Genomic DNA, 15,952 nt, shown 5'->3' on the forward strand with positions numbered 1-15,952 from the left:
TTTTCATGTGTTTTTCACTGGATAGGATGACTTTTTGCCCAAGCCCAGACTAATTTAGATGGACACAGGGTCAAATATAGCAGATGGACCCAGTTTACGCAGGCATCGGGCTTTTCCTTGGCATGGGATCTTGGCAAGCTCATAGATATTAAGGGGGTTAAATCGTAAGTCAACCTTTTTATCTACCTTCCCATAATTATTCTAGGTAAAACTCAATCTTTATTTTCTCTCTTTATAGAATTTTCTCTTTTTTTTTTCAAAGAATTTGGTCTACAAGGGGAAAAAAAAGAGTCCCAAAGTTATCTTTGATTGTCAGTTATAAAGATTCGCAGATGAATGTCTAAATACGTTCATTCAATACTTAGCTAACATTATTAAATTTCAATCAATAAATTGTGTAACATAACCGAATAAAGCATTAATTCTCAACTCTATCTTATATCACTTTATATAAAAGAAACTTGAATTCCCTGCAAATAATCTACTTCTCCGGATTAACAAGTCAAGGCAATTAACATTGAAATGGCAAAGCCCGATCTCTCCTCCACAATATTGGCTGCATTGATTATTGGCGGAGCCCTAATGGCCATGGTTCCTCCGGGGCTAGCCCAAGAACTAAAAGTAACGGCACCACCTAAAGAACACCATCATCCTCATCATCATAAGAACCATAGTCGTGCTCCTCCAGCTGAAGCTCCGTCGGCCGAGTCGCCGGAGGAGGCATGTTTGGACAGCACACCCGAAAGTATTCAAGACTACATAGATAATTGTACCGAAAATGTAAGTCCGATATGTGGTGAAGAAATTGTAGGTTCTTTGTTTGGAACAAGAAACGTTTCAATCCCTTGTTGTTGTCAACTCCTTAACATTGGAATGGAGTGTCATGCTGCCGTGGTCAGTGTGTTTGCTGGCCTGCCTGATGTCAAGCAAGGTGCACCAATTATTAAGGCCAATAGTCACAAGGTTTTCAATGCCTGCCTTAAAGAAGTTAGGAAGAACCGCAAACTTAAGGCCAAGGCTACTGCATGCAAATAAGCAAGATCTGCAGAATTGGTTTGTGAAGTTCAAAAAGCAATAAGCTCCAATATGATTCTCAAATAAAGAAAAATATGTGCTGCATTTGAAATTAATGTTATGGTAATTTATTGTTGGCTAATAAATGTGGAATAAGAAAAAAAAAAAAAAAACTAGGGGTGCTTGAATTTCTGTATTCATTAATATTTGGGATAATCTCAAAACCCTCCCCTGAAGTTTCTGATAATTGCAATTACCTCCCCCAAGGTTTGAAAAAAATTTATAATTTCCATATTTATCTTAACTTGTAAAATTTATTTCTCAATTTGACATCAAAATTCGATTTTGTTTCTAATAGCTATCTCAAAATAATCTACCTTATCATCTAAATTGATGTTCCTATACATTAAAATTTCTATTAATCGCAACTTCAGATGGTATGCGAGTAAATTACTCTCCTAAATGTGGGATTCGTTCAAAGATTATAGAAAAATATTGGAGAAATGTTCTTTTCAATATTCTCAGTTATATGCAAAACCTTAAGAACAGGATACATTTAGCTTCATAAACGATGTAGAGTTAATTATGAGTGGTATTGTTTTGTTACAAATTTTGGTAAAATGTCAAGGGAGGAATACGAATTAGGAAATTAATGAGAGTTCACATGGCAAAATAATTTTAAACCCAAAAAAATAAATAAAAAGAAGGAAGAAAAAGAAAAGTTCTCCTTTTTTACTAGCAGCATTGTTTAGTTGAGATACGGTTCCGTTGTCAACCAGTATATACTATATACCGCAGATATTCTTTTTTTTTTTTTTTCTGTCAAAATATACCGCAGATATTCACTTTCACAATTTTCGTTCTTTCCCCCGGAAAGCGCATATCCAAATAAATCCAATACGAGTAAGTAATTTTCCGAATTTCCAAATCCAAAAAGCCCCTCGGAAATTCGTTAACAGAGCTGAAAACTAAAATTAAAATCAGAAAAAACAAATGAGTCGAGCAATTTTCAAATCGACGTTGTTAGCAGGCATCAGCTGCTCCACTCAGCTGAGATTCACTATTAACGGTTCCAGTTTCCGAGCATTTGGAAAATCTCCCTCTTCTTCTTCATCTTCTAGGGTTTCTCCAATGGCCACTTCCGAACGTTCAGATGCTGCTGCTGCTTCTTCTCCTTCTTCTTCATCCCCTGCCTCTCGTTCCGCTACCTCCGCTATCGATTTTCTCACTCTCTGCCACCGCCTCAAGGTAATTGCGATCATCTGTACCTTTCGCCTGTTTTTTTTTCTGCTCCTTTTTTTTTTGTTTCACTTGGATGCATTTTTTACGCTTCACACATTTCGTATCAAAGCGGGTTGAATTGCGTTTGATATGCCGGTGCATTGTTCAAAATATCTTGGAAATTTAGTATTTTGGGGAGATAAAGTGTATTTCAAGGTGCAAGGAGATATGCTTGCCTCCAGAACTTTGGTTTGTTATTGAAACGAAAAGGATTAAGAAGTAGTGTTTTGAATAGGGCCAGTATTATGTTTTTTCCGTTGGTCTGTTGCATCCCATGCTTTTTGAAGTTTATAACTGTGATGGAAGTGTCCTGATGCTTAGACGACAAAGAGAGCTGGATGGGTAAAGAAAGGGGTGGAGAATCCAGAATCAATTGCTGATCACATGTATCGGATGGGAGTAATGGCTCTAATTGCTGCTGATATTCCTGGTGTCAATCGAGACAAGTCGGTTACTTGTCATGTTATTATTATTATTTTTTTAATTTTCGACTTTATTCAGGCTTGAATACGAGAAATCATTTAAAAGTTTAAATTTTCTTGTTATGCAGGTGCGTAAAAATGGCGATTGTGCATGATATGGCTGAAGGTAAGAGTGCATTTTAGCAACTCAGATTAATATTTTCTGATCGATTATCTATTTAGTACTGCTAAAATGAGTAAAAGTTTGTAATACAATCCAGTATCGCTTTCAGTGAGTTAATTTTGCTTTCTCAATAGTATGAAATTCTCAATCTACTTAGCGAAGTGGGGGAGCAACTTTTAGCAGTACTATGTTCGCATATGTACGTGTGAACTAATGTCTGTTTTGTAATTTGATGATTAACATCTTGCATTTGTTTCTCTTTGTAAATTATGGACAGAATCCAAGCAATAATATCTTTTTGGAGGCATTCTAAGTATCGTCACCTTTTTGTTGTCTTTGTAATGGCGTGTCATTTTAGAAACCTTAATTGCTCTTGTTTTTCTATTCCTACCTTTTTGAGGTTAGAGAAGGTATTTTCTGTAGATGGTTGAAGATCCAATATTATACTTAAATTAATTACTGAAGATGTTTACGTTTACGATTCAACTTTAAGACTATCGACTTCAATTTTGTAGCTACTTATTTCGGCTTAACATGCATAATCAAGAAATCAAACTACGAAATCAGAATTGAACTACAACATTGTATCGTAATACATCTCTACTTGATCACTGGAATTGAAAAATAAATGAGCTACTATATTGGGATGCTTACTTATACAATATGCGTTATAAGTTTAGATTTTTGTGCCTAGTTATTGAATTAACTATGCCCTCATTACATTCCTACTGTGCTAGAATAGCATCTTGATGTTCTTTTGGTAAGCTCATGTGGTTAAAATGACCTAGTCATCTATTCGGTACAAGGAAAACATATAGCTATATGCAGTGGCAGGCATCAATAGATTAGAGTTATTTTTTGTTCTAAGTTATATAACAACAATAATATCCACATGGTAAAGTGATAAGAATTAGCTACATAAATTATCAATAAATAAAACAAGAGGATGTAAAGAACCGTATGTGCCCTATAACCCATTAAAGTACCATTATCATTTTGTTTTCTTGCGTATAGAACAACTCCCTAAAATAGACTTATAATCATCAATTTTTTTTATTCAAAATGTTTATTAGATTACTCATTAATATACAATTCTATTGAATTTCTACCAATTATCAGGGACCAGACAAAATGTTTAACAACCCAATACCTTAAATGTATAATTTGCTTTGGTCAGTGGGGCCACATGGATAAATTAGTGGGGTAAAAATAATTTTTTTAAAAAAATTATATGCCTCATACATGGCTCAGCCACGAACCAGATAAATGAACTATTAGATCATAGGTGTTTCTGTCATGTTATGTTGCCATATTCTGAGTATATTTTTCATTTTGCACCTCTTATCTGCAAGCCGTGGACCTTATTTATTTCCTCCAATAGCTATTGTTGGTGACATCACACCTTCAGATGGGATTTCTAAGCTTGAAAAGAGTCAGAGGGAGCAAGAGGCGCTGGAGCACATGTGCAAATTACTTGGTGGTGGCCCACAAGGTATCTTTGTTCTGCCTCGCTCTCCCTCCCTCCCTGTTTGCAGTGTATTTGCGTGTAAAGACTCCAAAGCATGTCAAACTCATTTCTTGCTTTATGATTTTACTCATTGCAGCTAAGGAGATAGCTGATTTGTGGACTGAATATGAAGAAAATACTTCATTAGAAGCTAAGGTGGTTAAGGACTTGGACAAGGTAAGACAAGATTTCATTGAGAGTAGGAAGAATGTAGGATCTTCAATGATTTTGATAATTGTTAAATGGATTCTACCTCATTTTGCATTTACCCGTGATTTCTTGCACCCTCATTATCTTCTCTCTGTCTCCCCCTCCCCCCCATAAAATGTGTCTTTGCATGGTTTTACGTCCTTCACATATGTAACCCATGGACAGTAGCAAGGCCATCTGATCACTGTTCTTTTGTTCAGGTGGAAATGATTCTTCAAGCCTTGGAGTATGAAAATGGTAAGCCTTGTATGCTTGTATCTATAAAGTACTTGGTCGCTTAGCTATAGCAGAATTTTAATAGCTCAATATTATATTTATTGTTCTTTTTAATTTTAACATTGTCCTTTGAGTCTTTATAAGAATGCAAGTATTGCTTATTCTGGGTGATCTTTCAGGTGTGTAAAAGTAACTACATGAATCTTGGTACTTTTCATCTCCGTTCAGTTAGTTCCCAATGCTCCATCTTGAATTTGTTGTATCAAGTCCTGGACTGCATGAAATTAGGTAATTGTTAAAAAAAAAAAAACACAAAATAATAATAACAAGAAAAGTTGGAGGTGGTATGAGGATGATTTAGCAATCTCATTCATTCATTATAGACAACAAAAGTTTAATTTGAGGACTTGAGATAGGAAATACACATTTATCCTTCAGGCTTGAACAATTGCATGATATGCAGCACCACAGTGCATTGAAAATTTAATGTTTTTGTCTAAGTTGAGCCTACATACAGATAAAAGTTCACATCCTGAAAGCCAAAGCACTTATTCTTTTCTCCTTTCCTTTTCCAATAAATTAATGATGTTTTATGGGGCCGGAATAACTACCATGCTGACTCATATCCTGCATTAAAATATATTGTATTTTGTGATTAGGCTTCAAGGTCTGGGACAGAGCTGTCTTCTTCTTCGTCTTCCTCTCTCATTTTATTTTTTCAAGAGTTCTCCGCAAGAAATGATTTTGCATGTCTGGTTAGGAGAAAAGCGATTAATCCTCCCACACAAATTTAATTTGGGCAGCTGCAATTTGAAAGTAGAAAATGAAAGTCCTTAGGCTGCTTGCTCTTGATCTTGTAGCAAAATACTCTCGACTCTTCTGTTTTTGTTGTTGAAGGTTTTCTGTTTTAATTGTCCTACATCTTTTTCCTCTTCAGTTTATCATTAATTGCCAAATTCCTTGAAATGTCCTTATATTTACCTTTTTCTACTTCTTAAATCTGCCTAGTTTCGAAATATTCTGACAATCTTTTGAATAAAAGGTAATTTAGGCAGGCAGAGACCTAAAAAAAGTGGGGTGCAGCTTATTAGCTGTACCATCTTTTACACCAAAAACATGATGAGCCTCTGATGAATGCTTCCTTTCTTAACATAATATGTTTTCTATGCTTTTGATGCCTTTTCTTAATTCCTTGATGTGGATGGCATCTAAATATAATTATTAGTGTTGGTTGTGTGGCAGGGAATTGCAGTTTGAACAAACAATTTTGCGTCTGTTAACATTATGGAGTAGGAAACCAAATCTGAAGAACTTTTCCATACAAACATGTTTGATTTATTTATCTAGAAATGGGGGTAGGTAGTAACTAATGCCGGAGGATTATATGTTAAGGTTCAAAAGTAGATGAGATTATGAATTTGATCCAATCTGAACTGTAGAACTGCTTGTACAATTGTATTACTGTCTTGGCTGGTAAGGGGTTCAAAGGAGATTATTTGTTTGGTTTTCACTAAAAGATATTAGAGTTAATAGATTCTGAAGGCCTATACTGAATTTGTGATAGAATGAACATGGCTTAGCTGCTGTGAAAGATTCTGAAGCTTGACTGCGAGTTTGGTAGCATTTGTTGAACTCAATGTTCAGGCTAGGCTTAATTCTTAAATGTGGTTGTGTTGCTGCTTTTTCCTACATTCTAATGTTGTCTGGAATATGTAAGTTTTGCTCTGGAGTTGGGTTTCAAGTATGAAGCATTTTATAATTGTATTTACTTGTAATTTCGTCTTAATCTGCTTACCCTGGATTGTGCTATCTAATGCATGTTTTCGTTTTTGGAGAAACTTGTATAGAAACTGAAAAGACATTCTTGTATTATGCAGAGCAAGGGAAGGATTTGGACGAGTTTTTCCAGTCAACAGCAGGTATGTTGTATTGGCTCATTCATATAACTTTGGTTCCAATTCTTGTGATATTTGTTCCATTTGGATACTGATATTTTACTCATTAAAGTTTTTACTGGAAGAACAGGATGCATTTTCTACGGTTTGCATTTTGTTGCTGAATTTCTGTTTTCCCTTAATATATTGTCAGTAATTGTTTTAGACTGACTGCATTTCCATGTAGTTTATAAACATGAAATCTAGTATGTTATAGGTTCTTGGCATTTTTCTCCAAATTTAAATGCATCACTTTCTCGAGTTTCGAGTGTGAGGAACAATAGTTAATTTGTCTGTTGTTCTTTCTCGCAGGGAAGTTCCAAACGAACATTGGTAAAGCTTGGGCTTCAGAAATTGCATCAAGAAGAAGGAACCATTGACACATTAAATTTTTCTTGTATACTGTCACAATCTCCTATTACTTTCAAAGAACTAATTCTAACCAAGGCAGGCTGACGCAGGCTTTTAAAGTCCTCTGCATCAGTAATGTTACTCAGCAAGAGAATAGTACTCGGCTGAGTAAACACAGAACTTGGTTTTCTTGTTATTGTTTCCAGACTGACCCGATATATCACTTAGGATGGCCAATGTAGCCAAAGGCTCTTGTTTGTGCAGTTAAAAACGGCATATTATGCTCTTCATGCATGAACGACAATAATTTGTCTGGATAATATTCCATCAATAGTTTCTGTTAGAAATTAAACCTGCAGATGCTTGTACTGTTTATTTATGGTAATCTTTTCCAAGTTTGGCTTGTATAGCTGATGATTGCTTGAGAGCATGAGAATATTCATTTATTTGCCTCACCTTTCACTGAAGGTGGAAATTGGTGGCAGAATTTAAGCCTGCGAATCAAGTAACATTTATTGGGGTTAATCATATGTTGTTGAATCTTGAAGGTGTGTGCAAAAATAGGAAAAATGTTGTTGAGGCTCTTGGCACGAGTCCTTTGCTCTAGCCAGCTGCGTATGCTGAGATGGGAAAAACCATGAAGATAGACCAAAATATTATTAGGGGGCGCATCATCGTGACCAACATTGTTATGATTAATATTCTGGCAATGTTACTGAGCAATTCCTTATGATTGTGGTCGTCTATATAGGTACATAGATGACCAATTCAAGATGGGGTATATCGAGAAGCATTCCTTCGTTTGAGTAGAATCAGAAATTTTGGATGCTATTAGGAGTTGTGTAAACTGAACTAAATGTCACAAATCACAGTGTTCCTTTACTTGTGCCTAGTTAAGGTTTTGATTAAACAAAATTCGAAGTAAAAAAAAAGAACCAGTAATATAACTCACCACCGTTTCAGTAATAATCAAACTCTCAATGGTTGAGACTCTAGAACGTAGAGGTTCTGAGTTCTAATTTTCTTACTTTCTTCTCGTTTTTTAAACTTCATCTCCCCTACTAGAAAAAAATTTGCCTTAGTATAAAACTTTTTTTTTTCAATTTTCACAACTTGCTAGTAGCCTGTATAAATTTCCTCCTATAAAGCAAAATTTTTTTTATGATTCCAATTGAACAACTAATGAACCCACCACCTGTCGAGTAGATTTTGGTCTAGTGATTAAAGTTGAGATCTCGATAATGAAAGATTTAGGGTTTAAATCTTCTTTTCCCTTCTCCATTTCTTAACTTCCATCTCTCTCTTGCTAAAAAAATATAAAAAAGAAAAAACTAATGAACTAATGAATCCACCACCTACCAAAAGAGGAATTTGACCCTATAAACTTCTAAAATTTCAACTACTATTTTCATTTTCTACATATTCTATTATTCTTCCAACGCAAGGAATTCTCCGTTTTCTTGTTTTGTAAATCATTTATCTCTAGGCATTCATGTTGACAATGCTTTTTTTTTTTTTAATGTTGTTTGCTCTCATGTTCAATCTTCTGAATCTAATTTTAAGCGAAAATCTTCCACTAGTTGGATCAATATTATTTCTTTACACTGGTTTATTTCCTCACAATTAATACTAGAATACAAGTGATGCAAAACTTATGAGGAGGGAGAGTGATGGGATATTGGAATTGGTTTGGGCACAAAGAATTTAGCAATTAGGGCTACACAAGCTAATTCTGTAGAGTTGGAACCAGGAGTAAATGTGCTGGAACTCCTCCAACAAAAAAAAAAAAAGTGCTGGAACTGTTGAGTTTGTGTTAGCTGGATGCGTGTGCATGTGTCCTTGTGTGTGAGTTGGTGACAGAGGATAAGAAAAAACAAAATGGTTCTTGTTTAGGGGCATAACATGAGCTGAAATCTTAGCCATTAATTGGGTAGACTATGGGTTGTGATGCTTTTAATTGAAATGATTGATGGTGTTGATTAGGCGAGTCTTGGCGTATCGTGGTGCAATAGGTAGGAGATTAAGTGTTCGAAAATTTTCAGGAAACTCACCACTCATCACACATTTTCATTTTTCTTAAAATTAAGGATTAAAACTTGCTTCCAGGGATATATATGAAACAGTAAAATGATTATATCATCGCCACATGTCATAGCTAGAATAGATAATAAACCTAGCCAAAAATATGAGGTAACCATAATTGGAACCGCTAATATTATAAGTTATAGAACACCTAGGCATAAAAGTGGAAAATAATTACTCGCTAAACAACATTGATCGGAACTGAAAAACTATTAATCAAATAACCAAATATGTTGTTTAGACCTGGACATACGTGAATTCATGCCATAATTGACGTAAGATTTAGTAATAAGCATCTCAGATAGAAAGCATGTTATTTTGGTAGGTAGTTTTTTAGTGGCCCAAGTTTCCATCTTCCTTCTCTGCTAACCACCTGTAGTTTTTCACTCGTTTCCTCTTCTCTATTTCTGGTATCTATTTTGTGGATTTTCCAGATAGTGGGTAGTCTACCATCTAGCAACTGACTTCCTAATCTACATTTAATCCTTTTTACTAAAATTGTGTGCCTCGCCCTGATAATCAACGTGTATGACTCTTCAACTTTTTTCTTGGAACTTAGATCAGTCTTTTGTCGCTTATATGGTATTGGTGAGCATTTTGGTCTACAATTCACCCTGCTATTTAATCGTTCTCCAACCCAGTTTAGCTAGCAAAGTTTTGTTGAGCATCATCTCTGATGATCTTGCAAGATAAACATATAGGAAATTATGTTATGTTCTGTATTTTGTGTTAATGGGACAATTCATACAAGATTATTTGTATTATGAAATTAGAACTGATTGGTTTTCATTAGTTAACTTTCTATTGTCGTTACAACTAGAATGCAATTATGGTATAGGAAAGGAAGTCAATCAAAATTTCTACATGGTTCTTGATAATTTCTTTGATTTTAAATAATTTGTTCGATGGAATTGAATAAACTTTTCAACTAGAAATATGTTTATTAAATTCTCCTCAAATTTTAGTTTGATTATGTTTGTTAACCCATCTCTATTCTCATGCACTTTTGGATATAACTAAATGAAAGCTTATAATGAGGGAAAATGCTAGTTATTATCCCTAAACTTTGATCCATAGATGCACTTCATCCTCAAATTTTTTGGCATAACACATTTAGTATTTGAACTATCAATTTTTGATCAATTTATTCCTCAAACGGAAAATTAATCAATTTGAATGGAAATTGGAATTGGAAAAAAATGTATTGGAGTTGGGAGAGTGAAAATAGCCATTCTATTTTGCTAATTTGAAGTCGTGCAAGACTTTTCACACAATAGACTCATGCTTATGAGGTGCCCAATTCCGGTTCAAATTAATTAGTTTCCTATTTGAGAATGAAATTGGACAAAAATTGATAGTTCAAATACAAAATGTGTTATGTTAGAAATTTTGGTGACGAAATGTGTCCATGACCCAAAGTTTAGGAATGAAAACTGGCATTTTTCCCTTATAATGAATTTGTTTTCTAATTACAAGATGTTGCCTCCGTGTGCCTTGTGCTGGATGTCTAAACGGGCCACGCTGTTCCAATCTGGTTGCATCCTCATCACTGGTTCATTTTCCTCTCACCTCTTTGTTGGATTTGGAGGATCTGCGCTTCTATGATCCTGTTTTGATTTGTTCTTCCTCTTGATGAACTACAGATATTGGTATATCTCTTATATGGTATTTCCAAGTTCTCTTCTCTTTGGGTGTTCAAGCTACCTTGATACCGTTCTGGATATTGGTGGCTACAACTAATCATGGTTTTGAGCGCTAGTGGATGAGGAAATTTATGTCCGAGCATAGATGGACACTTGTGAAGAAGTGCTCAAGGAGTACCCACTTATGTTGACATTCCCCGGATATTAGTGGTTACTGCCATGAGCCATTTGGTTGCGAGACATTTGGAGCACTTGATTCGGATTGCATTTGATGGGGAAGCACAGATGAGAGACAATTATGTTATCTGTGCTTTAGTTTTTGGCGAGCCATAGCTTATTAACTATGGAAGGAGACTGGAGCTTGCCTTTATTATGTTTACAATGTTGATGCTACTTGTGGCTACGGATATGGCATTGATTGATAGTAGTGTATTGGAGGAAAGGGGCACTGCCATCTATTGATGTGCCACCAAGAGTGTAGGGGCTAGTAGTTGGGGCAGTTGAGGAAGAGTATGGGCCATCAGTTGAGCTATCTAGTTCAACTAAGGACTTAGACATTTTAGTTTAGAGAAAATGATCATTTTGATCCGTTATCTTTAGAGTTTTGATCAATTTAATCCTTCATCTATTATTGTGATTATTTTAGTCCCTCATCTTTACTATAAAAAGTCAATCTAAATCCTTTAACGAAATATTAAAAAATTTTAACAGAGCTAGTTCTGTGCACATTTCGTGCACAATATGTGCACCATTAAAAATGACCTTTAGAACTAGTTCTAACTTCTAACCAAGACATGCTGAATATATAGGCTTTTAAAACTCTTGTGCATCGGAAATAGCACTCAACAGAAGAATATATATATATATATTTTACTTGGCTCAGTAAAAACAGAACTCATTTTCCTGCTATTTTTCTGGAGTTACGCCATCATCACATAGTTATGTACTCTGTTCCTTCCACAACCATTTTGAGGCCATCATATTGTGGTACTTGTAATTTCTTCTTAATCTGCTTACCCTGGTTTGTGATATATAAGGCATGTTTTCATTTTTGGAGAAACTTGTATAGAAATTGAAAAGACATTCTTGTATTATACAGAGCAAGGGAAGGATTTGGACGAGTTTTTCCAGTCAACAGCAGGTATGTTGTATTGGCTCATTCATATAACTTTGGTTCCAATTCTTGTGATATTTGTTCCATTTGGATACTGATATTTTACTCATTAACGTTTTTACCGGAAGAACAGGATGCATTTTCTACGGTTTGCATTTTGTTGCTGAATTTCTGTTTTCCCTTAATATATTGTCAGTAATTGTTTTAGACTGGCTGCATTTCCATGTAGTTTATAAACATGAAATCTAGTATGTTATAGGTTCTTGGCATTTTTCTCCAAATTTAAATGCATCACTTTCTCGAGTTTCAGTGGTGTACATTGAAAGAACTGTAGAGTGTGAGGAACAATAGTTAATTTGTCTGTTGTTCTTTGTCGCAGGGAAGTTCCAAACGAACATTGGTAAAGCTTGGGCTTCAGAAATTGCATCAAGAAGAAGGAACCATTGACACATTAAATTTTTCTTGTATACTGTCACAATCTCCTATTATTTTCAAAGAACTAATTCTAACCAAGGCAGGCTGACGCAGGCTTTTAAAGTCCTCTGCATCAGTAATGTTACTCAGCAAGAGAATAGTACTCGGCTGAGTAAACACAGAACTTGGTTTTCTTGTTATTGTTTCCAGACTGACCCGATATATCACTTAGGATGGCCAATGTAGCCAAAGGCTCTTGTTTGTGCAGTTAAAAACGGCATATTATGCTCTTCATGCATGAACGACAATAATTTGTCTGGATAATATTCCATCAATAGTTTCTGTTAGAAATTAAACCTGCAGATGCTTGTACTGTTTATTTATGGTAATCTTTTCCAAGTTTGGCTTGTATAGCTGATGATTGCTTGAGAGCATGAGAATATTCATTTATTTGCCTCACCTTTCACTGAAGGTGGAAATTGGTGGCAGAATTTAAGCCTGCGAATCAAGTAACATTTATTGGGGTTAATCATATGTTGTTGAATCTTGAAGGTGTGTGCAAAAATAGGAAAAATGTTGTTGAGGCTCTTGGCACGAGTCCTTTGCTCTAGCCAGCTGCGTATGCTGAGATGGGAAAAACCATGAAGATAGACCAAAATATTATTAGGGGGCGCATCATCGTGACCAACATTGTTATGATTAATATTCTGGCAATGTTACTGAGCAATTCCTTATGATTGTGGTCGTCTATATAGGTACATAGATGACCAATTCAAGATGGGGTATATCGAGAAGCATTCCTTCGTTTGAGTAGAATCAGAAATTTTGGATGCTATTAGAAGTTGTGTAAACTGAACTAAATGTCACAAATCACAGTGTTCCTTTACTTGTGCCTAGTTAAGGTTTTGATTAAACAAAATTCGAAGTAAAAAAAAAGAACCAGTAATATAACTCACCACCGTTTCAGTAATATTCAAACTCTCAATGGTTGAGACTCTAGAACGTAGAGGTTCTGAGTTCTAATTTTCTTACTTTCTTCTCGTTTTTTAAATTTCATCTCTCCTACTAGAAAAAAATTTGCCTTAGTATAAAACTTTTTTATTCAATTTTCACAACTTGCTAGTAGCCTGTATAAATTTCCTCTTATAAAGCAAAATGTTTTTTATGATTCCAATTGAACAACTAATGAACCCACCACCTGTCGAGTAGGTTTTGCTCTAGTGATTTGGAGGATCTGCGCTTCTATGATCCTGTTTTGGTTTGTTCTTCCTCTTGAAGAACTACAGATATTGGTATATCTCTTACATGGTACTTCCAAGTTCTCTTCTCTTTGGGTGTTCAAGCTACCTTGATACCGTTCTGGATATTGGTGGCTACAACTAATCATGGTTTTGAGTGCTAGTGGATGAGGAAATTTATGTCCGAGCATAGATGGACACTTGTGGAGAAGTGCTCAAGGAGTACCTACTTATGTTGACATTCCCCGGATATTAGTGGTTATTACCATGAGCCATTTGGTTGCGAGACATTTGGAGCACTTGATTCGGATTGCATTAGATGGGGGAGCACAGATGAGAGACAATTATGTTATCTGTGCTTTAGTTTTTGGCGAGCCATAGCTTATCAACTATGGAAGGAGACTGTAGCTTGCCTTTGTTATGTTTACAATGTTGATGCTACTTGTGGCTACGGACATGGCATTGATTGATAGTAGTGTATTGGAGGAAAGGGGCATTGCCATCTATTGATGTGCCACCAAAAGTGTAGGGGCTAGTAGTTGGGGCAGTTGAGCAAGAGTAAGGGCCATCAGTTGAGCTATCTAGTTCAACTAAGGACTTAGACATTTTAGTTTAGAGAAAATGATCATTTTGATCCATTATCTTTAGAGTTTTGATCAATTTAATCCTTTATCTATTATTGTGATTATTTTAGTCCCTCATCTTTACTATAAAAAGTCAATCTAAATCCTTTAACGAAAAATTAAAAGATTTTAACAGAGCTAGTTCTGTGCACATTTCGTGCACAATATGTGCCCCATTAAAAATGACCATTAGAACTAGTTCTAACTTCTAACCAAGGCAGGCTGAATATATAGGCTTTTAAAACTCTTGTGCATTAGAAATAGCACTCAGTAGAAGAATATATATATATATATATTTTACTTGGCTCAGTAAAAACAGAACTCATTTTCCTGCTCTTTTTGTGGAGTTTCGCCATCATCACTTAGTTATGTACTCCTCTGTCCCTTCCACAACCATTTTGAGGCCATCATCTTGTGGTACGTAAGTTATGTACTCTGTCCTGTCCCTTCCACAACCATTTTGATGCCATTTTGAGGCCAGCATCTTGTGGTACATAAGTTGTATCCAGATGGGTCAAGATCTTCAAAATTTGCTTGACATAATAATGCCTGAATCTTTACAAGAAATGTGAATCCATATTGTTGTCACGCTACGTATCATAACTAGAATAGATAATAAACCTAACGAAAATCATTTGATGATTGCATTTGAATTGCTAAAAACATGTGAAGTGTATGGCTAACGCAATAATAAAAGTTTCGTAAGGGCATTGGAGCAAGTTACAATGAGACAAAAATCTTATCAAAACCAAGATTTTCTAAATCGTTGGATAAAAATTCTCGTCTAGTATCTTACTTGTTCTAAAAAAGACTTCTTGATTCTGTTCATAAAAAAATGAAAAGCTATCAAGAATTTTATTATAAAACAAAAAATAAATAAAGAGTTTTAAGACAATAAAGATCGAGAAAATTAACTCAAGAACAATTTTCATTACTAAGTTTCGTTGTAAAATTTGGACCTAAACATTAAAGTAAGAAGTGATGGGAACAATGGAAACTGTAAATCCAAAAGATTTTATTAAAAATGAATTTTAATGATTCACCGGTTGGGATGGTAGAACAAATCAGAGATCAATTCATCTTTACCATTTTCTCCAAAACTCAGAAAGCCAAATTCTCCAAAGTTCAGCACCTACGGCTGAAGAAAGCCGGTCACGCAACCATAAAAGGTGCGTAGACACGGGGGAATGGCATTAGAATTGGAAAATTTGTTAGCTTGGGAGTTGGGTCTTGAAGGTTAAGGACTAAAATAGCATACATGAGTAGATGGATTTTGTTGCGACTTAAATTTTGGCGATCTATTTAACGTCATTCAGTTGCAGTTCTTCTGAAGGATGCCTACAATTAGCATAATCTTAGAAAAAAAAAATCATCCACTTATACAAAGTTGGTCTTTTTTGAATTTTGTATCTAGTAAATTTTATTTAGTTGAAAAATTATCGCACAATATATAAAGAAGAGTGTAGAACAAAGTTAAATAAACAAACTAAATGATATAAACAGAAAAAGCAATATTGAGGTATTTAATTGGGGAAAAGAGCTTTTCTTAAAAATATAAATAAAATAGAATTTATTAAATGTTTGGGCTGGCAAAAAAAGGAATATTGAAGTATGTGAACGAGGAAAAAAGAGTTTTCCTTAAAAAAAAAAGGGATTTATTAGGTATACGGGTGTGATCAAAATGAGTTTAACCCATTTTAGTCTCGCCCATATTGGTCCTGTGACTAATATGAAACTATT

The 15,952-nt window shown here is 35.0% G+C and overlaps 2 protein-coding genes and 1 long non-coding RNA gene across 4 annotated transcripts; all 3 read left to right on the forward strand.

Moving 5' to 3' along the window:
- The first annotated feature begins 522 nt into the window (after positions 1-522).
- Positions 523-1,035, forward strand: LOC113773635 (protein DOWN-REGULATED IN DIF1 11-like). Its single transcript, XM_027318268.1, has one exon. It carries the CDS (start codon positions 523-525, stop codon positions 1,033-1,035), a length of 513 nt encoding a protein of 170 aa, XP_027174069.1.
- An 821-nt stretch (positions 1,036-1,856) lies between these two features.
- LOC113776054 (HD domain-containing protein 2) lies at positions 1,857-7,507 on the forward strand. Of its 2 annotated transcripts, none has more exons than XM_027321125.1 (8): positions 1,857-2,262; positions 2,617-2,741; positions 2,846-2,883; positions 4,289-4,372; positions 4,485-4,564; positions 4,798-4,834; positions 6,691-6,732; positions 7,060-7,507. In XM_027321125.1, exons 1-8 carry the CDS (start codon positions 2,008-2,010, stop codon positions 7,125-7,127), a joined length of 729 nt encoding a protein of 242 aa, XP_027176926.1. In that variant the 5' UTR covers positions 1,857-2,007; the 3' UTR covers positions 7,128-7,507. The 2 variants fall into 2 exon arrangements, with proteins under 2 accessions (XP_027176926.1, XP_027176925.1); XM_027321124.1 differs by having other exon boundaries at positions 1,860-2,262; positions 4,262-4,372.
- Positions 7,508-11,911: 4,404 nt separating this feature from the next.
- Positions 11,912-12,764, forward strand: LOC113775850. The gene is made up of 2 exons (XR_003468944.1): positions 11,912-11,964; positions 12,317-12,764. It is a non-coding gene; the product is annotated as an uncharacterized LOC113775850 (long non-coding RNA).
- Positions 12,765-15,952: the final 3,188 nt, after the last annotated feature.

This window comes from Coffea eugenioides, chromosome 6 (genome assembly GCF_003713205.1).
Source record: "Coffea eugenioides isolate CCC68of chromosome 6, Ceug_1.0, whole genome shotgun sequence".
NCBI lineage: Eukaryota > Viridiplantae > Streptophyta > Magnoliopsida > Gentianales > Rubiaceae > Coffea > Coffea eugenioides.